A 23,909-nucleotide genomic window follows, 5' to 3' on the forward strand; every position below is an offset into this window, starting at 1 on the left:
GTTTTGAGATGGTCACTGTGTTGGTGCGATAGCTTGTCTCTCAGGTGTGTGTGTGTGTGTGTGTGTGTGTGTGTGTGTGTGTGTTTTGAGATGGTCACTGTGTTGGTGCGATACCATGTCTCTCAGGTGTGTGTGTGTGTGTGTGTTTTGAGATGGTCACTGTGTTGGTGCGATACCATGTCTCTCAGGTGTGTGTGTGTGTGTGTGCGTAACAGTCTCTCTCTCTCCCATCCCCAGGTGTGTACAGTGAAGGCCCACGAGCTGTCCAATTACATCCCAGTCTCTTCTCTTCCGGAACACCTGAACGGAACCTCCCGGTACAGCCACGTTGCCTGGATACAGTCCTGCGTCAACACACACACCGCCCCAGGCGACGCGAGCACACACCCGCACGACACACACGACTGCGTGGGCAGCCTGTTGCTCTCGTACAGCCTGGAGCCTCACAACGCTAACGCCGCCGCTACGTTAGCCGCTACGCAAACCTCCATAGACTCCCACTCAGATTTGCCGCTGCTGTTAGCCTCCGAGCTAGCGTTAGCTGCTACGGCTAACTCCAACTGCTACGACGACAGTAATGCTAACCCACACGTCCACTGTGACACAGTGAACGGCAGGACTCGAGGCCGGGCCCAGAACAGCCCCCAGAGCTCTGGACTACAGAGGAATCACCAACATTGGAACGGTTCTGCCCGTAACTACGGGGTCAAGGCAGGGTTGGGGGTTAATAACGTTGTTGGGGTTGTTAGCGGCGCTAGCCCCAATGCTAACAGCGTGAATGGTCGCCAGCCCCCTCCCCAGTCGGACACGCCCCCGGACACACCCCTCCACCACAAAGTAGTAGGAATTACGATGAGTGTCGGGTCAGAAACCCTCGACGACGGAACAGCGAACAAGGAAGAGCGGGAAGGAGAGGAGGAAGAGGATGAGGTAGATGGGGTGCCTCCTCTCCCTCAGAAGTCTCTCCCACGCCACCCTCAACCCCCGCCGTCACTCTGCGGCGCGTCACAGCCGGACGAGGACCCTTGTCCCCGGGAAGAGGTGTCCGTACACATGCCTGACGGGGTAGGGATGAACGTGTTGGAGCTGGTGGAGCACGTGAAGAAGAGGAAGAAGAAAGGAATCTACCAGGAGTATGAAGAGATACGCAAGGAGCCTCCTACTGGTAGCTTTGACTACAGCAAGTTAGTCTCTCTCTGTCTCCCTGTCTCTGTCTCCCTGTCTCTGTCAAGGAGCCTCCTACTGGTAGCTTTGACTACAGCAAGTTAGTCTCTCTCTGTCTCCCTGTCTCTGTCTCTCTGTCTCTGTCAAGGAGCCTCCTACTGGTAGCTTTGACTACAGCAAGTTAGTCTCTCTGTCTCACTGTCTCTGTCTCTCTGTCTCTGTCAAGGAGCCTCCTACTGGTAGCTTTGACTACAGCAAGTTAGTCTCTCTCTGTCTCACTGTCTCTGTCTCTCTGTCTCTGTCAAGGAGCCTCCTACTGGTAGCTTTGACTACAGCAAGTTAGTCTCTCTGTCTCACTGTCTCTGTCTCTCTGTCTCTGTCAAGGAGCCTCCTACTGGTAGCTTTGACTACAGCAAGTTAGTCTCTCTCTGTCTCCCTGTCTCTGTCTCTCTGTCTCTGTCAAGGAGCCTCCTACTGGTAGCTTTGACTACAGCAAGTTAGTCTCTCTCTGTCTCCCTGTCTCTGTCTCTCTGTCTCTGTCTCTCTGTCTCTGTCAAGGAGCCTCCTACTGGTAGCTTTGACTACAGCAAGTTAGTCTCTCTCTGTCTCCCTGTCTCCCCCTCTCTCTGTCTCTGTCAAGGAGCCTCCTACTGGTAGCTTTGACTACAGCAAGTTAGTCTCTCTCTGTCTCCCTGTCTCTGTCAAGGAGCCTCCTACTGGTAGCTTTGACTACAGCAAGTTAGTCTCTCTCTGTCTCTCTGTCTCTGTCAAGGAGCCTCCTACTGGTAGCTTTGACTACAGCAAGTTAGTCTCTCTCTGTCTCACTGTCTCTGTCTCTCTGTCTCTGTCAAGGAGCCTCCTACTGGTAGCTTTGACTACAGCAAGTTAGTCTCTCTCTGTCTCCCTGTCTCTGTCTCTCTGTCTCCCCCTCTCCCTGTCTCTGTCTCTCTGTCTCTGTCAAGGAGCCTCCTACTGGTAGCTTTGACTACAGCAAGTTAGTCTCTCTCTGTCTCCCTGTCTCTGTCTCACTGTCTCTGTCTCTCTGTCTCTGTCAAGGAGCCTCCTACTGGTAGCTTTGACTACAGCAAGTTAGTCTCTCTCTGTCTCCCTGTCTCCCCCTCTCTCTGTCTCTGTCAAGGAGCCTCCTACTGGTAGCTTTGACTACAGCAAGTTAGTCTCTCTCTGTCTCCCTGTCTCTGTCTCTCTGTCTCTGTCAAGGAGCCTCCTACTGGTAGCTTTGACTACAGCAAGTTAGTCTCTCTCTGTCTCCTGTCTCTGTCTCTCTGTCTCTGTCAAGGAGCCTCCTACTGGTAGCTTTGACTACAGCAAGTTAGTCTCTCTCTGTCTCACTGTCTCTGTCTCTCTGTCTCTGTCAAGGAGCCTCCTACTGGTAGCTTTGACTACAGCAAGTTAGTCTCTCTCTGTCTCACTGTCTCTGTCTCTCTGTCTCTGTCAAGGAGCCTCCTACTGGTAGCTTTGACTACAGCAAGTTAGTCTCTCTCTGTCTCACTGTCTCTGTCTCTCTGTCTCTGTCAAGGAGCCTCCTACTGGTAGCTTTGACTACAGCAAGTTAGTCTCTCTCTGTCTCCTGTCTCTGTCTCTCTGTCTCTGTCAAGGAGCCTCCTACTGGTAGCTTTGACTACAGCAAGTTAGTCTCTCTCTGTCTCCCTGTCTCTGTCTCTCTGTCTCTGTCAAGGAGCCTCCTACTGGTAGCTTTGACTACAGCAAGTTAGTCTCTCTCTGTCTCCTGTCTCTGTCTCTCTGTCTCTGTCAAGGAGCCTCCTACTGGTAGCTTTGACTACAGCAAGTTAGTCTCTCTCTGTCTCACTGTCTCTGTCTCTCTGTCTCTGTCAAGGAGCCTCCTACTGGTAGCTTTGACTACAGCAAGTTAGTCTCTCTCTGTCTCACTGTCTCTGTCTCTCTGTCTCTGTCAAGGAGCCTCCTACTGGTAGCTTTGACTACAGCAAGTTAGTCTCTCTCTGTCTCACTGTCTCTGTCTCTCTGTCTCCCCCTCTCTCTGTCTCACTGTCTCTGTCTCTCTGTCTCTGTCAAGGAGCCTCCTACTGGTAGCTTTGACTACAGCAAGTTAGTCTCTCTCTGTCTCCCTGTCTCTGTCTCTCTGTCTCTGTCAAGGAGCCTCCTACTGGTAGCTTTGACTACAGCAAGTTAGTCTCTCTCTGTCTCCCTGTCTCTCTCTGTCTCACTGTCTCTGTCAAGGAGCCTCCTACTGGTAGCTTTGATTACAGCAAGTTAGTCTCTCTCTGTCTCCCTGTCTCCCCCTCTCTTTGTCTCTGTCAAGGAGCCTCCTACTGGTAGCTTTGACTACAGCAAGTTAGTCTCTCTCTGTCTCACTGTCTCTCTCTCTCTCTGCCTCTGTCAAGGAGCCTCCTACTGGTAGCTTTGACTACAGCAAGTTAGTCTCTCTCTGTCTCACTGTCTCTGTCTCTCTGTCTCTGTCAAGGAGCCTCCTACTGGTAGCTTTGACTACAGCAAGTTAGTCTCTCTCTGTCTCACTGTCTCTGTCTCTCTGTCTCTGTCAAGGAGCCTCCTACTGGTAGCTTTGACTACAGCAAGTTAGTCTCTCTCTGTCTCTCTCTGTCTCACTGTCTCCCCCTCTCTCTGTCTCTCTGTCTCTGTCAAGGAGCCTCCTACTGGTAGCTTTGACTACAGCAAGTTAGTCTCTCTCTGTCTCCCTGTCTCTGTCTCTCTGTCTCTGTCAAGGAGCCTCCTACTGGTAGCTTTGACTACAGCAAGTTAGTCTCTCTCTGTCTCCCTGTCTCTGTCTCTCTGTCTCTGTCAAGGAGCCTCCTACTGGTAGCTTTGACTACAGCAAGTTAGTCTCTCTCTGTCTCCCCCTCTCTCTGTCTCTGTCTCCCTGTCTCCCCCTCTCTCTGTCTCTCTGTCTCTCTGTCTCTGTCAAGGAGCCTCCTACTGGTAGCTTTGACTACAGCAAGTTAGTCTCTCTCTGTCTCCCTGTCTCTGTCTCTCTGTCTCTGTCAAGGAGCCTCCTACTGGTAGCTTTGACTACAGCAAGTTAGTCTCTCTCTGTCTCACTGTCTCTGTCTCTCTGTCTCTGTCAAGGAGCCTCCTACTGGTAGCTTTGACTACAGCAAGTTAGTCTCTCTCTGTCTCCCTGTCTCTGTCTCTCTGTCAAGGAGCCTCCTACTGGTAGCTTTGACTACAGCAAGTTAGTCTCTCTCTGTCTCACTGTCTCTGTCTCTCTGTCTCTGTCAAGGAGCCTCCTACTGGTAGCTTTGACTACAGCAAGTTAGTCTCTCTCTGTCTCCCTGTCTCTGTCTCTCTGTCTCTGTCAAGGAGCCTCCTACTGGTAGCTTTGACTACAGCAAGTTAGTCTCTCTCTGTCTCCCTGTCTCTGTCTCTCTGTCTCTGTCAAGGAGCCTCCTACTGGTAGCTTTGACTACAGCAAGTTAGTCTCTCTCTGTCTCCCTGTCTCTGTCTCTCTGTCTCTGTCAAGGAGCCTCCTACTGGTAGCTTTGACTACAGCAAGTTAGTCTCTCTCTGTCTCACTGTCTCTGTCTCTCTGTCTCTGTCAAGGAGCCTCCTACTGGTAGCTTTGACTACAGCAAGTTAGTCTCTCTCTGTCTCCCTGTCTCTGTCTCTCTGTCTCTGTCAAGGAGCCTCCTACTGGTAGCTTTGACTACAGCAAGTTAGTCTCTCTCTGTCTCACTGTCTCTGTCTCTCTGTCTCTGTCAAGGAGCCTCCTACTGGTAGCTTTGACTACAGCAAGTTAGTCTCTCTCTGTCTCACTGTCTCTGTCTCTCTGTCTCTGTCAAGGAGCCTCCTACTGGTAGCTTTGACTACAGCAAGTTAGTCTCTCTCTGTCTCCCTGTCTCTGTCTCTCTGTCTCTGTCAAGGAGCCTCCTACTGGTAGCTTTGACTACAGCAAGTTAGTCTCTCTCTGTCTCCCTGTCTCTGTCTCTCTGTCTCTGTCAAGGAGCCTCCTACTGGTAGCTTTGACTACAGCAAGTTAGTCTCTCTCTGTCTCCCTGTCTCTGTCTCTCTGTCTCTGTCAAGGAGCCTCCTACTGGTAGCTTTGACTACAGCAAGTTAGTCTCTCTCTGTCTCACTGTCTCTGTCTCTCTGTCTCTGTCAAGGAGCCTCCTACTGGTAGCTTTGACTACAGCAAGTTAGTCTCTCTCTGTCTCCCTGTCTCTGTCTCTCTGTCTCTGTCAAGGAGCCTCCTACTGGTAGCTTTGACTACAGCAAGTTAGTCTCTCTCTGTCTCTCTGTCTCCCCCTCTCTCTGTCTCCCCCTCTCTCTGTCTCCCCCTCTCTCTGTCTCCCCCTCTCTCTGTCTCCCCCTCTCTCTGTCTCCCCCTCTCTCTGTCTCCCCCTCTCTCTGTCTCCAGCTCTCTCTCTGTCTCTGTCTCTCTCTCTCTCTCTGTCTCTCTCTCTCTCTCTGTCTCTCTCTCTCTGTCTCTCTCTCTCTATCTCTCTCTCTCTGTGTCTCTCTCTGTGTCTCTCTCTGTGTCTCTCTCTGTGTCTCTCTCTGTGTCTCTCTCTGTGTCTCTCTCTGTGTCTCTCTCTGTGTCTCTCTCTGTGTCTCTCTCTGTGTCTCTCTCTCTGTCTCTCTCTCTGTCTCTGTCTCTCTCTCTGTCTCTGTCTCTCTCTCTGTCTCTGTCTCTCTCTCTGTCTCTGTCTCTCTCTCTGTCTCTCTCTCTGTCTCTGTCTCTCTCTCTTGTCTCTGTCTCTCTCTCTGTCTCTCTCTCTGTCTCTCTCTCTGTCTCTCTCACTCTGTCTCTCTCACTCTGTCTCTCTCACTCTGTCTCTCTCACTCTGTCTCTCTGTCTCTCTCTCTCTGTCTCTCTCTCTCTGTCTCCTCTCTCTGTGTCTCTGTCTCTCTCTGTCTCCCCCTCTCTCTGTGTCTCTCTCTCTGTCTCTCTCACTCTGTCTCTCTCACTCTGTCTCTCTCACTCTGTCTCTCTCTCTCTGTCTCCCCCTCTCTCTGTGTCTCTCTCTCTGTCTCTCTCTCTCTCTCTGTGTCTCTCTCTCTCTCTCTATTTCTCTCTTTTTAATGCCAGTTAATAGTCTAATCTCTTCCTCTCTCCCTCCCTTTTCACTTCCTTCCTTCCTCACTCTCTGTGTAGAAAGCTGTCCAATCAGATCAAGAACAGGTACAGTGATGTCCTCTGTCTGGACCAATCACGTGTCAGACTCTGCCAGCTCTGTGACGACGAGGACGAGGTATGTTTCAGGATAATTATTTGTGTCTAAAATCAGAAATGATGTGTTAACTCCCTATGGAGGAGAGTCACCCCCTCTATGCCACATTCAGAAAGTATTCAAACCTCTTGACTTTTTCCACGTTTTGTTACGTTACAAAATAACTGAAATGTCACATTTATTCAGACCCTTTTACTCAGTACTTTTGTGGAAGCAGTGATGACAGCCTCTATTTTTAACCTTTATTTAACTAGGCAAGTCAGTTAAGAACAAATAATTTTTTACAATGACGGCCTAGGAACAGTGGGGTTAACTGCCTGTTCAGGGGGCAGAACAACAGATGGGTTAACTGCCTGTTCAGGGGCGGAACGACAGATTTGTACCTTGTCAGCTCGGGGATTCGATCTAGTAACCTTTGAATTACTAGTCCAACGCTCTAACCTGCCGCCCAGTCTTATTTGGTGTGACACTTCAAGTTTGGCACACCTGTATTTGGGGGAGTTTCTCCCATTCTTCTCTGCAGATCCTCTCAAGCTCTGTCAGGTTGGATGGGGAGCGTCGTTGCACAGCTATTTTCAGGTCTCTCCAGAGATGTTCAATCGGGTTCAAGTTCGGGCTCTGGCTGCGACACTGAAGGACATTCAGAGACTTTTCCCGAAGCCACTCCTGCATTGTCACGACTGTGTGGTTTGGGTCGTTGCCCTGTTGGAAGGTGAACCTTCATCCCAGTCAGAGGTCCTGAGTGCTCGGAAGCAGGTTTTCATCAAGGATCTCTGTACTTTGCTCCGTTCATCTTTCCCTCGATCCTGACTAGTCTCCCAGTCCCTGAAAAACATTCCAACAGCATGACACTGCCACCACCATGCTTCACCGTAGGGATGGTGCCAGGTTTTCTCTAGACGTGACGCCTGGCATTCAGGCCAAGGAGTTCAATCTTGGTTTCATCAGACCAAAGAATCTTGTTTCTCATGGTCTGAGAGTCTTTAGGTGTTTTTTGTCAATCTCCAAGCGGGCTGTCATGTGCCTTTTACTGAGGAGTAGCTTCCGTCTGGCCATTGGTGGAGTGCTGCAGAGATGGTTGTCCTTCTGGAAAATTCTCCCATCTCCACAGAGGAACTCTGGAGCTCTGTCTGAGCGACCATCAGGTTCTTGGTCACCTCCCTGACCATGATCCTTCTCCCCTGATTGGTCAGTTTGGCCGGGCGGCTCTATGAAGAGTCTTGGTGTGTTCTTGAGGATCTCTAATGCTGCAGAAATGTTTTGGTACCCTTCTCCAGATCTGTGCCTCGACACAATCCTGTCTCTGAGCTCTACGGACAATTCCTTCAACCTCACGGCTTGGTTTTTCGATCTGACATGCACTGTCAACTGTGGGACCTTTATATAGACAGGTGTGTGCCTTTCCAAATCACGTCCAATCAATTGAATTTACCACAGGTGGACTCCAATCAAGTTGTTGAAACATCTCAAGGATGGTCAATGGAAACAGGATGCACCTGAGCTTTGTTTCGACTTGAAAACTAATGTGTGTGTGTGTGTGTGTGTGTGTGTGTGTGTGTTCCAAGACGTCAGACTACATCAATGCTAGTCTTATGGACGGCTACAAGAGGAGCAACGCTTATATCGCAACTCAGGGTGAGTTGGGGAACATATTCTCTGTGTTGTTGACCCTCAGGGTGAGTTGGGGAACATATTCTCTATGTTGTTGACCCTCAGGGTGAGTTGGGGAACATATTCTCTGTGTTGGTCACTACTGTTGACCCTCAGGGTGAGTTGGGGAACATATTCTCTATGTTGTTGACCCTCAGGGTGAGTTGGGGAACATATTCTCTGTGTTGTTGACCCTCAGGGTGAGTTGGGGAACATATTCTCTATGTTGTTGACCCTCAGGGTGAGTTGGGGAACATATTCTCTGTGTTGTTGACCCTCAGGGTGAGTTGGGGAACATATTCTCTATGTTGTTGACCCTCAGGGTGAGTTGGGGAACAAATTCTCTGTGTTGTTGACCCTCAGGGTGAGTTGGGGAACAAATTCTCTGTGTTGTTGACCCTCAGGGTGAGTTGGGGAACAAATTCTCTGTGTTGGTGACCCTCAGGGTGAGTTGGGGAACATATTCTCTGTGTTGTTGACCCTCAGGGTGAGTTGGGGAACATAGTTGGTCTGAATAGCTGGGTAGGTCTGGATAGGGCTGGATAGGGCTGGATAGTTGGGTAGGTCTGGATAGGTCTGGGTAGTTGGATAGGTCTGGATAGTTGGGTAGGGCTGGATAGGTCTGGGTAGTTGGATAGGTCTGGATAGTTGGGTAGGTCTGGATAGGTCTGGATAGGGCTGGATAGGGCTGGATAGTTGGGTAGGGCTGGATAGGTCTGGGTAGTTGGATAGGTCTGGATAGTTGGGTAGGGCTGGATAGGTCTGGGTAGTTGGATAGGTCTGGATAGGGCTGGATAGTTGGGTAGGTCTGGATAGGGCTGGATAGGTCTGGGTAGTTGGATAGGGCTGGATAGGTCTGGATAGGGCTGGATAGGGCTGGATAGTTGGATAGGTCTGGATAGGGCTGGATAGGTCTGGGTAGTTGGATAGGGCTGGATAGGTCTGGGTAGTTGGATAGGGCTGGATAGTTGGGTAGGTCTGGATAGGTCTGGGTAGTTGGATAGGGCTGGATAGGTCTGGGTAGTTGGATAGGGCTGGATAGGTCTGGGTAGTTGGATAGGTCTGGATAGTTGGGTAGGTCTGGATAGTTGGGTAGGGCTGGATAGGTCTGGGTAGTTGGATAGGTCTGGATAGGGCTGGATAGTTGGGTAGGTCTGGATAGGGCTGGATAGGTCTGGGTAGTTGGATAGGGCTGGATAGGTCTGGGTAGTTGGATAGGGCTGGATAGGGCTGGATAGGGCTGGATAGGTCTGGATAGGGCTGGATAGGTCTGGGTAGTTGGATAGGGCTGGATAGGTCTGGGTAGTTGGATAGGGCTGGATAGTTGGGTAGGTCTGGATAGGTCTGGGTAGTTGGATAGGGCTGGATAGGTCTGGGTAGTTGGATAGGGCTGGATAGGTCTGGATAGTTGGGTAGGTCTGGATAGTTGGGTAGGGCTGGATAGGTCTGGGTAGTTGGATAGGGCTGGATAGGTCTGGGTAGTTGGATAGGGCTGGATAGTTGGGTAGGTCTGGATAGGTCTGGGTAGTTGGATAGGGCTGGATAGGTCTGGGTAGTTGGATAGGGCTGGATAGGTCTGGATAGTTGGGTAGGTCTGGATAGGTCTGGGTAGTTGGATAGGGCTGGATAGTTGGGTAGGGCTGGATAGTTGGGTAGGTCTGGATAGGTGGGTAGGTCTGGATAGTTGGGTAGGGCTGGATAGTTGGGTAGGGCTGGATAGTTGGGTAGGTCTGGATAGTTGGGTAGGTCTGGATAGGTCTGGATAGTTGGGTAGGTCTGGATAGGTCTGGGTAGTTGGATAGGGCTGGATAGGTCTGGGTAGTTGGGTAGGTCTGGATAGGGTTGGATAGGGTTGGATAGGTCTGGATAGTTGGATAGGGTTGGATAGGGTTGGATAGGTCTGGATAGGTCTGGATAGTTGGGTAGGTCTGGATAGTTGGGTAGGTCTGGATAGGTCTGGGTAGTTGGATAGGGCTGGATAGGTCTGGGTAGTTGGATAGGGCTGGATAGGTCTGGATAGGTCTGGATAGTTGGGTAGGTCTGGATAGGTCTGGGTAGTTGGATAGGGCTGGATAGGTCTGGGTAGTTGGGTAGGTCTGGATAGGTCTGGGTAGTTGGGTAGGTCTGGATAGTTGGGTAGGTCTGGATAGGTCTGGATAGTTGGGTAGGTCTGGATAGGTCTGGGTAGTTGGATAGGGCTGGATAGGTCTGGGTAGTTGGGTAGGTCTGGATAGGTCTGGGTAGTTGGGTAGGTCTGGATAGTTGGGTAGGTCTGGATAGGTCTGGATAGTTGGGTAGGTCTGGATAGGTCTGGGTAGTTGGGTAGGTCTGGATAGTTGGGTAGGTCTGGATAGTTGGGTAGGGCTGGATGGTTGGGTAGGGCTGGATAGGTCTGGGTAGTTGGATAGGGCTGGATAGGTCTGGATAGTTGGATAGGGCTGGATAGGTCTGGATAGGTCTGGGTAGTTGGGTAGGGATGGATAGTTGGGTAGGGCTGGATAGTTGGATAGGGCTGGATAGGTCTGGGTAGTTGGATAGGTCTGGATAGTTGGATAGGTCTGGGTAGTTGGGTAGGGCTGGATAGTTGGGTAGGGCTGGATAGTTGGGTAGGGCTGGATATTTGGGTAGGTCTGGATATTTGGGTAGGGCTGGATAGTTGGGTAGGGCTGGATAGGTCTGGGTAGGTCTGGATAGGTCTGGATAGTTGGGTAGGTCTGGATAGTTGGGTAGGGCTGGATAGGTCTGGATAGTTATGGTTGTTTTATGGTTGTTTTATGGTTGTGTTTTGGTTGTTTTGTGGTTGTGTTGTGGTTGTTTTATGGTTGTGTTGTGGTTGTTTTGTGGTTGTGTTGTGGTTGTTTTATGGTTGTGTTGTGGTTGTTTTATGGTTGTGTTGTGGTTGAGTTGTGGTTGTTTTATGGTTGAGTTGTGGTTGTTTTATGGTTGTTTTATGGTTGAGTTGTGGTTGTTTTATGGTTGTTTTATGGTTGAGTTGTGGTTGTTTTATGGTTGTTTTATGGTTGAGTTGTGGTTGAGTTGTGGTTGTTTTATGGTTGTTTTATGGTTGTTTTATGGTTGAGTTGTGGTTGTTTTATGGTTGTGTTGTGGTTGTTTTATGGTTGTGTTGTGGTTGTTTTATGGTTGTGTTGTGGTTGTTTTATGGTTGTGTTGTGGTTGTTTTATGGTTGTGTTGTGGTTGTTTTATGGTTGTTTTATGGTTGAGTTGTGGTTGTTTTATGGTTGTGTTGTGGTTGTTTTATGGTTGTGTTGTGGTTGTTTTATGGTTGTGTTGTGGTTGTTTTATGGTTGTGTTGTGGTTGTTTTATGGTTGTGTTGTGGTTGACAGGTCCTCTGCCGAAGACATTTGGTGATTTCTGGCGCATGGTGTGGGAGCAGATGGTGCTGATAGTTGTCATGACTACCAGGTAACCCTTGAGTTCTAATGCACACTAACACTGACAGACTGGGTTCAACCTCACCAACACTGACAGACTGGGTTCAACCTCACCAACACTGACATTCTGGGTTCAACCTCACCAACACTGACAGACTGGGTTCAACCTCACCAACACTGACTGACTGGGTTCAACCTCACCAACACTGACAGACTGGGTTCAACCTCACCAACACTGACAGACTGGGTTCAACCTCACCAACACTGACAGACTGGGTTCAACCTCACCAACACTGACAGACTGGGTTCAACCTCACCAACACTGACAGACTGGGTTCAACCTCACCAACACTGACAGACTGGGTTCAACCTCACCAACACTGACAGACTGGGTTCAACCTCACCAACACTGACAGACTGGGTTCAACCTCACCAACACTGACATTCTGGGTTCAACCTCACCAACACTGACAGACTGGGTTCAACCTCACCAACACTGACTGACTGGGTTCAACCTCACCAACACTGACAGACTGGGTTCAACCTCACCAACACTGACAGACTGGGTTCAACCTCACCAACACTGACAGACTGGGTTCAACCTCACCAACACTGACAGACTGGGTTCAACCTCACCAACACTGACAGACTGGGTTCAACCTCACCAACACTGACAGACTGGGTTCAACCTCACCAACACTGACAGACTGGGTTCAACCTCACCAACACTGACAGACTGGGTTCAACCTCACCAACACTGACAGACTGGGTTCAACCTCACCAACACTGACAGACTGGGTTCAACCTCACCAACACTGACAGACTGGGTTCAACCTCACCAACACTGACAGACTGGGTTCAACCTCACCAACACTGACAGACTGGGTTCAACCTCACCAACACTGACTGACTGGGTTCAACCTCACCAACACTGACTGACTGGGTTCAACCTAACCAACACTGACAGACTGGGTTCAACCTAACCAACACTGACAGACTGAGTTCAACCTAACCAACACTGACAGACTGGGTTCAACCTCACCAACACTGACAGACTGGGTTCAACCTCACCAACACTGACTGACTGGGTTCAACCTAACCGTGTGTGTGTGTGTGACTGACTGGGTTCAACCTAACCGTGTGTGTGTGTGTGACTGACTGGGTTCAACCTAACCGTGTGTGTGTGACTGACTGGGTTCAACCTCACCAACACTGACAGACTGGGTTCAACCTAACTGTGTGTGTGTGTGTGTGTGTGTGTGTGTGTGTGTGTGTGTGTGACTGACTGGGTTCAACCTCACCAACACTGACTGACTGGGTTCAACCTAACTGTGGTGTGTGTGTGTGTGTGTGTGTGTGTGTGTGAGAGAGACTGACTGACTGACTGGGTTCAACCTAACCGTGTGTGTGACTGACTGGGTTCAACCTGTGTGTGTGTGTGTGTGTGTGACTGACTGGGTTCAACCTAACTGTGTGTGTGTGTGTGTATGACTGACTGGGTTCAACCTGTGTGTGTTTCAGGGTGGTAGAGCGTGGGAGAGTAAAGTGTGGTCAGTACTGGCCGAAAGAGGAGGGGACAACGGAGCAGCATGGACACTTCCTGGTTAGGAACACATCCATCCAGCTGTATCAGGACTTCAGACTGTCTCACCTGGAACTATACAACAGCCAGGTACACACACACACACACACACACACACACACACACACACACATCCAGCTGTACCAGGACTTCAGACTGTCTCACCTGGAACTATACAACAGCCAGGTACACACACACACACACACACACACACACACACACACACACACACACACACACACACACCTGTACCAGGACTTCAGACTGTCTCACCTGGAACTATACAACAGCCAGGTACACACACACCCACACATCCATCCAGCTGTACCAGGACTTCAGACTGTCTCACCTGGAACTATACAACAGCCAGGTACACACACACACACACACACACACACACACACACACACACACACACACACACACACATCCAGCTGTACCAGGACTTCAGACTGTCTCACCTGGAACTATACAACAGCCAGGTACACACACACACACATACACACCCACACATCCATCCAGCTGTACCAGGACTTCAGACTGTCTCACCTGGAACTATACAACAGCCAGGTACACACACACACACACACACACATCCAGCTGTACCAGGACTTCAGACTGTCTCACCTGGAACTATACAACAGCCAGGTACACACACACACACATACACACCCACACATCCATCCAGCTGTACCAGGACTTCAGACTGTCTCACCTGGAACTATACAACAGCCAGGTACACACACACACACACACACACACACACACATCCAGCTGTACCAGGACTTCAGACTGTCTCACCTGGAACTATACAACAGCCAGGTACACACACACACACACACACACATACACACACACACACACACACACACACACACACATCCATCCAGCTGTATCAGGACTTCAGACTGTCTCACCTGGAACTATACAACAGCCACCTGTCTCTCTCTCTCTCTCTCTCTCTCTCTCTCTCTCTCTCTCTCTCTCTCTCTCTCTCTCTCTCTCTCTCTCTCTCTGTCTCTCTGTCTCTCTGTCTCTGTCTGTTTCTCTCAATCTCTTTCTCTCTCTCTCATCCCTTCATGTCTCCAGACAGGTGAGAGGAGGGAGGTCTCCCACTACCTGTATGTCAGCTGGCCAGACTTCGGTGTGCCCAAGTGTGCGTTGGCCATGTTGGATTTCCGTGAGCACGTGCAGCAGCGGCAGGAGGCGGCGCTGAGGAGTCTGGGAGCTGAGTGGGTGGGACCCCCAGGTGGGCCACCGCTGGTCGTACACTGCAGCGCAGGTATCGGACGCACAGGTGGGTCGTTGATAGTGATGGATGGCAAGTATTCTCTCTCTCTCTCCCTCTCTTCTCCTCCTCTCTTCTCCTTCTCCTCCTCTCTTCTCCTTCTCCTCCTCCTCCTCTCTACTCCTCTCTCTCTCTCTCTCTCTCTCTCTCTCCGTCTCTCTCTCTCTTCTCCGTCTCTCTCTCTCTTCTCCTCCTCTCTTCTCCTTCTCCTCCTCTCTTCTCCTTCTCCTCCTCTCTTCTCCTCCTCCTCCTCTCTTCTCCTTCTCCTCCTCCTCCTCTCTACTCCTCTCTCTCTCTCTCTCTCTCTCCGTCTCTCTCTCTCTCTTCTCCTCCTCTCTCTCTCTTCTCCTCCTCTCTTCTCCTTCTCCTCCTCTCTTCTCCTTCTCCTCCTCTCTACTCCTCTCTTCTCCTTCTCCTCCTCTCTTCTCCTTCTCCTCCTCCTCCTCTCTTCTCTCTTCTCCTTCTCCTCCTCTCTCTCTCTCTCTCTCTCTCTCTCTCTCATTTCTCTCTCCCTCCACTAACCTCTCTCTTTCGCTCTTGTTTCTCTCCTCCCTCTCTTTCTCTCTCTGTCTCTCTCTCTCATTTCCCTCCTCAGGTACGTTCTGTACCCTGGACATCTGTCTGTCCAGGCTGGAGGACATTGGGACGGTGGATGTGTGTGAGACAGTGAGGAGGATGAGGACCCAGAGAGCCTTCAGTATACAGACCTGGGACCAGTATTACTTCTGCTACACGGCCGTCATCGAGTACGCACAGCGACGCGGAAAACTGACCCCGGTACAGTGGTCCGATTCAGACCTAGAGACAGACAGCGAGTGACGGGAATGGGATGGGTGGAGGATGGAATGAACGCAGGCTGAGAGAGGGAGGGAAACAGGATATGTCCCAGGAAGAGGAAGAGGGTGGAGGATGGAAACAGGATGTGTCCCAGGAAGAGGAAGAGGGTGGAGGATGGAAACAGGATGTGTCCCAGGAAGAGGAAGAGGGTGGAGGATGGAAACAGGATGTGTTCCAGGAAGAGGAAGAGGGTGGAGGATGGAATGAACGCAGGCTGAGGGAGATGGAGGAGGGATGGAAACAGGATGTGTTCGAGGAAGAGCGTGTGAAAGCTAAACGACTCTTTGAGTTACTCCCCCAAATCATGAGGAGGAGAAGAAGATGAGATGTATCAACGATTGATTGATTGATTGATTGATTAATTGATTGATAGAGCAGTATCCTGCCATTTAGTATGTAGTGGGGCAGCTCTGAGCTAAGAGGAGCTCTCCTGGCCTGGCCTGTCCTGTTTCTCCCATAGAGCTAAGAGGAGCTGGCCTCTCCTGTCCTGGCCTGGCCTGGCCTGGCCTGTTTCTCCCATAGAGCTAGCTAGAGGGCTCTGCTTTGCACCTGTGCGACAATGTCTTGTGTGACAGCATGTGCTGCACCATAGAGGTCTGTCTAAGTCTATGGTCGCTCTCCCTATCCCTAGTCGTACATCCTAGTGACAATGGCCCCCTGGACTGTCACCATAGAGGTCTGTCTAAGTCTATGGTCGCTCTCCCTAGTCGTACATCCTAGTGACAATGGCCCACTGGACTGTCACCATAGAGGTCTGTCTAAGTCTATGGTCGCTCTCCCTAGTCGTACATCCTAGTGACAATGGCCCACTGGACTGTCAACCTTCTTTTTGACTTCTTCTTCTTCTTCTGTCTTTTATTGGCCTTTAGTTCTATGGTGATGCATTTCCTGTTCCTGTTTTTTGACTTTTCACCCCGTTTAGGTAATGAAACCCCTCCGCAAGCCAAAGCCGCCGACTCCCTGAATGCTTGAACGTACTGATTTTATATGGAGACATGAGGAGCATTAACACCCTGTATATTCCTGTAACATACATGTATATATAATAATAATAATAATGTCTAATGGAGGAAGATGAAGGACGACAACAAGCCTTGTTTTAATATAATTCTCTCTAACCTTGGGTCAATAACAAGCCTTGTTTTAATATAATTCTCTCTAACCTTGGGGTCAATAACAAGCCTTGTTTTAATATAATTCTCTCTAACCTTGGGGTCAATAACAAGCCTTGTTTTAATATAATTCTCTCTAACCTTGGGGTCAATAACAAGCCTTGTTTTAATATAATTCTCTCTATCCTTGGGGTCAATAACAAGCCTTGTTTTAATGTAATTCTCTCTAACCTTGGGGTCAACAACAAGCCTTGTTTTAATATAATTCTCTCTAACCTTGGGGTCAATAACAAGCCTTGTTTTAATATAATTCTCTCTAACCTTGGGGTCAATAACAAGCCTTGTTTTAATATAATTCTCTCTATCCTTGGGGTCAATAACAAGCCTTGTTTTAATATAATTCTCTAACCTTGGGGTCAATAACAAGCCTTGTTTTAATATAATTCTCTCTTACCTTGGGGTCAATAACAAGCCTTGTTTTAATATAATTCTCTCTAACCTTGGGGTCAACAACAAGCCTTGTTTTAATATAATTCTCTCTATCCTTGGCGTCAACAACAAGCCCTGTTAATATAATTCTCTCTAACCTTGGGGTCAATAACAAGCCTTGTTTTAATGTAATTCTTTCTAACCTTGGGGTCAATAACAAGCCTTGTTTTAATGTCATTCTCTCTATCCTTGGGGTCAACAACAAGCCTTGTTTTAATATAATTCTCTCTATCCTTGGGGTCAAAAACAAGCCTTGTTTTAATATAATTCTCTCTAACCTTGGGGTCAACAACAAGCCTTGTTTTAATATAATTCTCTCTAACCTTGGGGTCAACAACAAGCCTTGTTTTAATGTAATTCTCTCTATCCTTGGGGTCAATAACAAGCCTTGTTTTAATAGAATTCTCTCTAACCTTGGGATCAATAACAAGCCTTGTTTTAATATAATTCTCTCTAACCTTGGGGTCAATAACAAGCCTTGTTTTAATATAATTATCTAACCTTGGGGTCAATAACAAGCCTTGTTTTAATATAATTCTCTCTATCCTTGGGGTCAATAACAAGCCTTGTTTTAATATAATTATCTAACCTTGGGGTCAATAACAAGCCTTGTTTTAATATAATTCTCTCTAACCTTGGGGTCAATAACAAGCCTTGTTTTAATATAATTCTCTCTATCCTTGGGGTCAATAACAAGCCTTGTTTTAATATAATTCTCTCTAACCTTGGGGTCAATAACAAGCCTTGTTTTAATGTAATTCTCTCTAACCTTGGGGTCAATAACAAGCCTTGTTTTAATATAATTCTCTCTATCCTTGGGTTCAATAACAAGCCTTGTTTTAATGTCATTCTCTCTATCCTTGGGGTCAACAACAAGCCTTGTTTTAATATAATTCTCTCTATCCTTGGGGTCAAAAACAAGCCTTGTTTTAATATAATTCTCTCTAACCTTGGGGTCAACAACAAGCCTTGTTTTAATATAATTCTCTCTAACCTTGGGGTCAACAACAAGCCTTGTTTTAATGTAATTCTCTCTATCCTTGGGGTCAATAACAAGCCTTGTTTTAATAGAATTCTCTCTAACCTTGGGATCAATAACAAGCCTTGTTTTAATATAATTCTCTCTAACCTTGGGGTCAATAACAAGCCTTGTTTTAATATAATTATCTAACCTTGGGGTCAATAACAAGCCTTGTTTTAATATAATTCTCTCTATCCTTGGGGTCAATAACAAGCCTTGTTTTAATATAATTATCTAACCTTGGGGTCAATAACAAGCCTTGTTTTAATATAATTCTCTCTAACCTTGGGGTCAATAACAAGCCTTGTTTTAATATAATTCTCTCTATCCTTGGGGTCAATAACAAGCCTTGTTTTAATATAATTCTCTCTAACCTTGGGGTCAATAACAAGCCTTGTTTTAATGTAATTCTCTCTAACCTTGGGGTCAATAACAAGCCTTGTTTTAATATAATTCTCTCTATCCTTGGGTTCAATAACAAGCCTTGTTTTAATATAATTCTCTAACCTTGGGGTCAATAACAAGCCTTGTTTTAATGTAATTCTTTCTAACCTTGGGGTCAATAACAAGCCTTGTTTTAATGTAATTCTCTCTATCCTTGGGGTCAAAAACAAGCCTTGTTTTAATATAATTCTCTCTAACCTTGGGGTCAACAACAAGCCTTGTTTTAATATAATTCTCTCTAACCTTGGTCAACAACAAGCCTTGTTTTAATGTAATTCTCTCTATCCTTGGGGTCAATAACAAGCCTTGTTTTAATATAATTCTCTCTAACCTTGGGGTCAATAACAAGCCTTGTTTTAATATAATTCTCTAACCTTGGGGTCAATAACAAGCCTTGTTTTAATATAATTCTCTCTATCCTTGGGGTCAATAACAAGCCTTGTTTTAATATAATTATCTAACCTTGGGGTCAATAACAAGCCTTGTTTTAATATAATTCTCTCTAACCTTGGGGTCAATAACAAGCCTTGTTTTAATATAATTCTCTCTATCCTTGGGGTCAATAACAAGCCTTGTTTTAATATAATTCTCTCTAACCTTGGGGTCAATAACAAGCCTTGTTTTAATGTAATTCTCTCTAACCTTGGGGTCAAGAACAAGCCTTGTTTTAATATAATTCTCTCTATCCTTGGGGTCAATAACAAGCCTTGTTTTAATATAATTCTCTAACCTTGGGGTCAATAACAAGCCTTGTTTTAATATAATTCTCTCTAACCTTGGGGTCAATAACAAGCCTTGTTTTAATATAATTCCCTCTATCCTTGGGGTCAATAACAAGCCTTGTTTTAATATAATTCTCTCTAACCTTGGGGTCAATAACAAGCCTTGTTTTAATATAATTCTCTCTATCCTTGGGGTCAAAAACAAGCCTTGTTTTAATATAATTCTCTCTAACCTTGGGGTCAACAACAAGCCTTGTTTTAATATAATTCTCTCTAACCTTGGGGTCAATAACAAGCCTTGTTTTAATATAATTCTCTCTAACCTTGGGGTCAATAACAAGCCTTGTTTTAATATAATTCTCTCTAACCTTGGGGTCAATAACAAGCCTTGTTTTAATGTAATTATCTAACCTTGGGGTCAATAACAAGCCTTGTTTTAATATAATTCTCTCTATCCTTGGGGTCAATAACAAGCCTTGTTTTAATGTTATTTTCTCTAACCTTGGGGTCAACAACAAGCCTTGTTTTAATGTAATTCTCTCTAACCTTGGGGTCAATAACAAGCCTTGTTTTAATATAATTCTCTCTATCCTTGGGTTCAATAACAAGCCTTGTTTTAATATAATTCTCTAACCTTGGGGTCAATAACAAGCCTTGTTTTAATGTAATTCTTTCTAACCTTGGGGTCAATAACAAGCCTTGTTTTAATGTAATTCTCTCTATCCTTGGGGTCAAAAACAAGCCTTGTTTTAATATAATTCTCTCTAACCTTGGGGTCAACAACAAGCCTTGTTTTAATATAATTCTCTCTAACCTTGGTCAACAACAAGCCTTGTTTTAATGTAATTCTCTCTATCCTTGGGGTCAATAACAAGCCTTGTTTTAATATAATTCTCTCTAACCTTGGGGTCAATAACAAGCCTTGTTTTAATATAATTCTCTAACCTTGGGGTCAATAACAAGCCTTGTTTTAATATAATTCTCTCTATCCTTGGGGTCAATAACAAGCCTTGTTTTAATATAATTATCTAACCTTGGGGTCAATAACAAGCCTTGTTTTAATATAATTCTCTCTAACCTTGGGGTCAATAACAAGCCTTGTTTTAATATAATTCTCTCTATCCTTGGGGTCAATAACAAGCCTTGTTTTAATATAATTCTCTCTAACCTTGGGGTCAATAACAAGCCTTGTTTTAATGTAATTCTCTCTAACCTTGGGGTCAAGAACAAGCCTTGTTTTAATATAATTCTCTCTATCCTTGGGGTCAATAACAAGCCTTGTTTTAATATAATTCTCTAACCTTGGGGTCAATAACAAGCCTTGTTTTAATATAATTCTCTCTAACCTTGGGGTCAATAACAAGCCTTGTTTTAATATAATTCCCTCTATCCTTGGGGTCAATAACAAGCCTTGTTTTAATATAATTCTCTCTAACCTTGGGGTCAATAACAAGCCTTGTTTTAATATAATTCTCTCTATCCTTGGGGTCAAAAACAAGCCTTGTTTTAATATAATTCTCTCTAACCTTGGGGTCAACAACAAGCCTTGTTTTAATATAATTCTCTCTAACCTTGGGGTCAATAACAAGCCTTGTTTTAATATAATTCTCTCTAACCTTGGGGTCAATAACAAGCCTTGTTTTAATATAATTCTCTCTAACCTTGGGGTCAATAACAAGCCTTGTTTTAATGTAATTATCTAACCTTGGGGTCAATAACAAGCCTTGTTTTAATATAATTCTCTCTATCCTTGGGGTCAATAACAAGCCTTGTTTTAATGTTATTTTCTCTAACCTTGGGGTCAACAACAAGCCTTGTTTTAATGTAATTCTCTCTAACCTTGGGGTCAACAACAAGCCTTGTTTTAATATAATTCTCTAACCTTGGGGTCAATAACAAGCCTTGTTTTAATGTAATTCTCTCTAACCTTGGGGTCAATAACAAGCCTTGTTTTAATATAATTCTCTAACCTTGGGGACAGATATCTATATTAATGGGCTGGAATATGACAACAGAAGATTACCGATTTGGTCATGTTGATATTGAATACTCTGTTTTTATTGGTCAGGTTGTATGTCTTATAACAGTTTGGGCATCCTGGTTTTAGATGATCAGTTGGCCTTAACACTTCCTGTTTCACTGCCTCGGACCCTCCCTCTACTCTCTCTCTTCTTCCTGTTTCACTGCCTCGAACCCTCCCTATACTCTCTCTCTCTCTTCTTCCTGTTTCACTGCCTCGAACCCTCCCTCTACGGTCTCTCTCTCTTCTTCCTGTTTCACTGCCTTACCCTCCCTCTACTGTGTCTCTCTTCTTCCTGTTTCACTGCCTCGAACCCTCCCTCTGTCTCTCTCTCTTCTTCCTGTTTCACTGCCTTACCCTCCCTCTACTCTCTCTCTCTTCTTCCTGTTTCACTGCCTCGAACCCTCCCTCTACTGTCTCTCTCTCTTCTTCCTGTTTCACTGCCTCACCCTCCCTCTACTGTGTCTCTTCTTCCTGTTTCACTGCCTTACCCTCCCTCTACTGTGTCTCTCTTCTTCCTGTTTCACTGCCTTACCCTCACTCTACTCTCTCTCTCTTCTTCCTGTTTCACTGCCTCGAACCCTCCCTCTACTCTCTCTCTCTCTTCTTCCTGTTTCACTGCCTCGAACCCTCCCTCTACTCTCCCTTCTTCCTGTTCCCCGGGTTACATTCCAAAATGGCACCCCATTCCCTATTTGGTGTTGGAAAAGGTCACTCGTGCGCTAGTGCACTAAATATTTAGTGGTCAAAAGGGCTCTGGTCAAACGGTAGTGCACCGTAAGGGAATTAGGGTGCGGTTGAGGACACTTCCCTTCATCTTGAAGGTCTCATGCTTCCTCAGATATGTGCCTTCCAGCTTTCCGTAGTTTGGTTGTTTTGTTGTTCAGCCCCCCCCCCCAAAAAAAATACAACAACAATGTTTGGACCCAAAAGCGACCTGCGTACGTACTTACCTAATAAACATAATGTCTACGTTCAAAATGCCATCCTATTCCCTATGAAGTGCCCTGTAGGTCTCTGGTCAAAAGTAGTTCACTATATAGGGAATAGGGTGTAGTTTCTGACACAACCATTGGCTGAGTCTCCGGTGATGTAGTTTCTGACGTAGCCATTGGCTGAGTCTCCGGTGATGTAGTGCCTGACGTAGCCATTGGCTGAGTCTCCGGTGATGTAGTTTCTGACATAGCCATTGGCTGCGTCTCACTATATAGTGAACGCAGCCATTGGCTGCGTCTCCGACGACGCCCATTTCTGACATAGCCATTGGCTGCATCTCCGGCGACGCCCATTTCTGACATAGCCATTGGCTGCGTCTCAGATGATGCCATTTTTTTTTCCCCCCCTTGTAGTGCACTATGAACTAGTGTACTGTAAACTAGTGTACGACAGAGGGTGGACAACAGTAATATCATTAGTGTTCAGCTGTTTTTAAGTTCATGCTGGTGTTTTCTGCCTCGTTGTCAAAAAGATCCCATTTTCTGGTTTCGTCTCTTTTGTGATTATCATTTTCAATAAGTATATCCATTGTATTTTGTATTTTATACAGTTTATACTGTATTGTATTATATCATATATTTATGTCTTTGTAAAAAAAATAAAAAATAAAAAAATAATGTTTTTGGGAAAAAAACGGACAAACTTAGTATTGAAAATCGATGAATGTTGGTACGAATGATGCTTGTAAACAGAATACATACATAACAACCTGATCTCTGTGTTCATCTGGTAAACTAGACGAAGAAGACGAAGAAGAAGCCTGGTTAAATAAAGGTGAAATAAAAACCATTTCTTCACCCCCTTTTTTTATCTAATTGGTAGTTATAGTCTTGTCTCATCGCTGCCAATGGACATCCCAGCCAGTCAAAACCCTCCCGGAACCCGGACGACGCTGGGCCAATTGTGCGCCGCCCCCATTAGGTCTCCCGGTCGCGGCCTGCTGCGACTGAACCTGGACTCGAACCCAGAACCTCTAGTGGCACAGCTATCACTGCCTTAGACCACTGAATCACTGCCTTAGACCACTGAATCACATCCTTAGACCACTGAATCACATCCTTAGACCACTGAATCACTGCCTTAGACCACTGAATCACAGCCTTAGACCACTGAATCACAGCCTTAGACCACTGAATCACTGCCTTAGACCACTGAATCACTGCCTTAGACCACTGAATCACTGCCTTAGACCACTGAATCTCTAGTGGCACTGCCTTAGACCACTGAATCACAACCTTAGACCACTGAATCACAACCTTAGACCACTGAATCACAGCCTTAGACCACTGAATCACTGCCTTAGACCACTGAATCTCTAGTGGCACTGCCTTAGACCACTGAATCACAACCTTAGACCACTGAATCACAGCCTTAGACCACTGAATCACTGCCTTAGACCACTGAATCTCTAGTGGCACTGCCTTAGACCACTGAATCACAGCCTTAGACCACTTAATCACTGCCTTAGACCACTGAATCACAGCCTTAGACCACTGAATCACAGCCTTAGACCACTGAATCACTGCCTTAGACCACTGAATCACTGCCTTAGACCACTGAATCACTGCCTTAGACCACTGAATCACAGCCTTAGACCACTGAATCACTGCCTTAGACCACTGAATCACTGCCTTAGACCACTGAATCACAGCCTTAGACCACTGAATCACAGCCTTAGACCACTGAATCACTGCCTTAGACCACTGAATCACAGCCTTAGACCACTGAATCTCTAGTGGCACTGCCTTAGACCACTGAATCACAACCTTAGACCACTGAATCACAGCCTTAGACCACTGAATCACTGCCTTAGACCACTGAATCTCTAGTGGCACTGCCTTAGACCACTGAATCACAGCCTTAGACCACTTAATCACTGCCTTAGACCACTGAATCACAACCTTAGACCACTGAATCACAGCCTTAGACCACTGAATCACATCCTTAGACCACTGAATCACAGCCTTAGACCACTGAATCACAGCCTTAGACCACTGAATCACAGCC

The 23,909-nt window shown here is 46.5% G+C and overlaps 1 protein-coding gene across 1 annotated transcript in view; it reads left to right on the plus strand.

Moving 5' to 3' along the window:
* Nucleotides 1-16,331, plus strand: part of LOC118936819 (tyrosine-protein phosphatase non-receptor type 9-like) — a 54,879-nt gene extending 38,548 nt beyond the window's left edge. Inside the window, exons 7-13 of the mRNA XM_036934194.1 lie at nucleotides 238-1,184; nucleotides 6,272-6,368; nucleotides 7,913-7,982; nucleotides 11,344-11,422; nucleotides 12,913-13,063; nucleotides 14,063-14,270; nucleotides 14,857-16,331. Coding sequence (XP_036790089.1) covers nucleotides 238-1,184; nucleotides 6,272-6,368; nucleotides 7,913-7,982; nucleotides 11,344-11,422; nucleotides 12,913-13,063; nucleotides 14,063-14,270; nucleotides 14,857-15,080 — 1,776 coding nt within the window. The 3' untranslated portion in view covers nucleotides 15,081-16,331. The remainder of the gene's footprint in view (nucleotides 1-237; nucleotides 1,185-6,271; nucleotides 6,369-7,912; nucleotides 7,983-11,343; nucleotides 11,423-12,912; nucleotides 13,064-14,062; nucleotides 14,271-14,856) is intronic.
* The last annotated feature ends 7,578 nt before the right edge of the window (nucleotides 16,332-23,909 follow it).

Source organism: Oncorhynchus mykiss, chromosome 10 (genome assembly GCF_013265735.2).
Source record: "Oncorhynchus mykiss isolate Arlee chromosome 10, USDA_OmykA_1.1, whole genome shotgun sequence".
Taxonomy (NCBI): domain Eukaryota; kingdom Metazoa; phylum Chordata; class Actinopteri; order Salmoniformes; family Salmonidae; genus Oncorhynchus; species Oncorhynchus mykiss.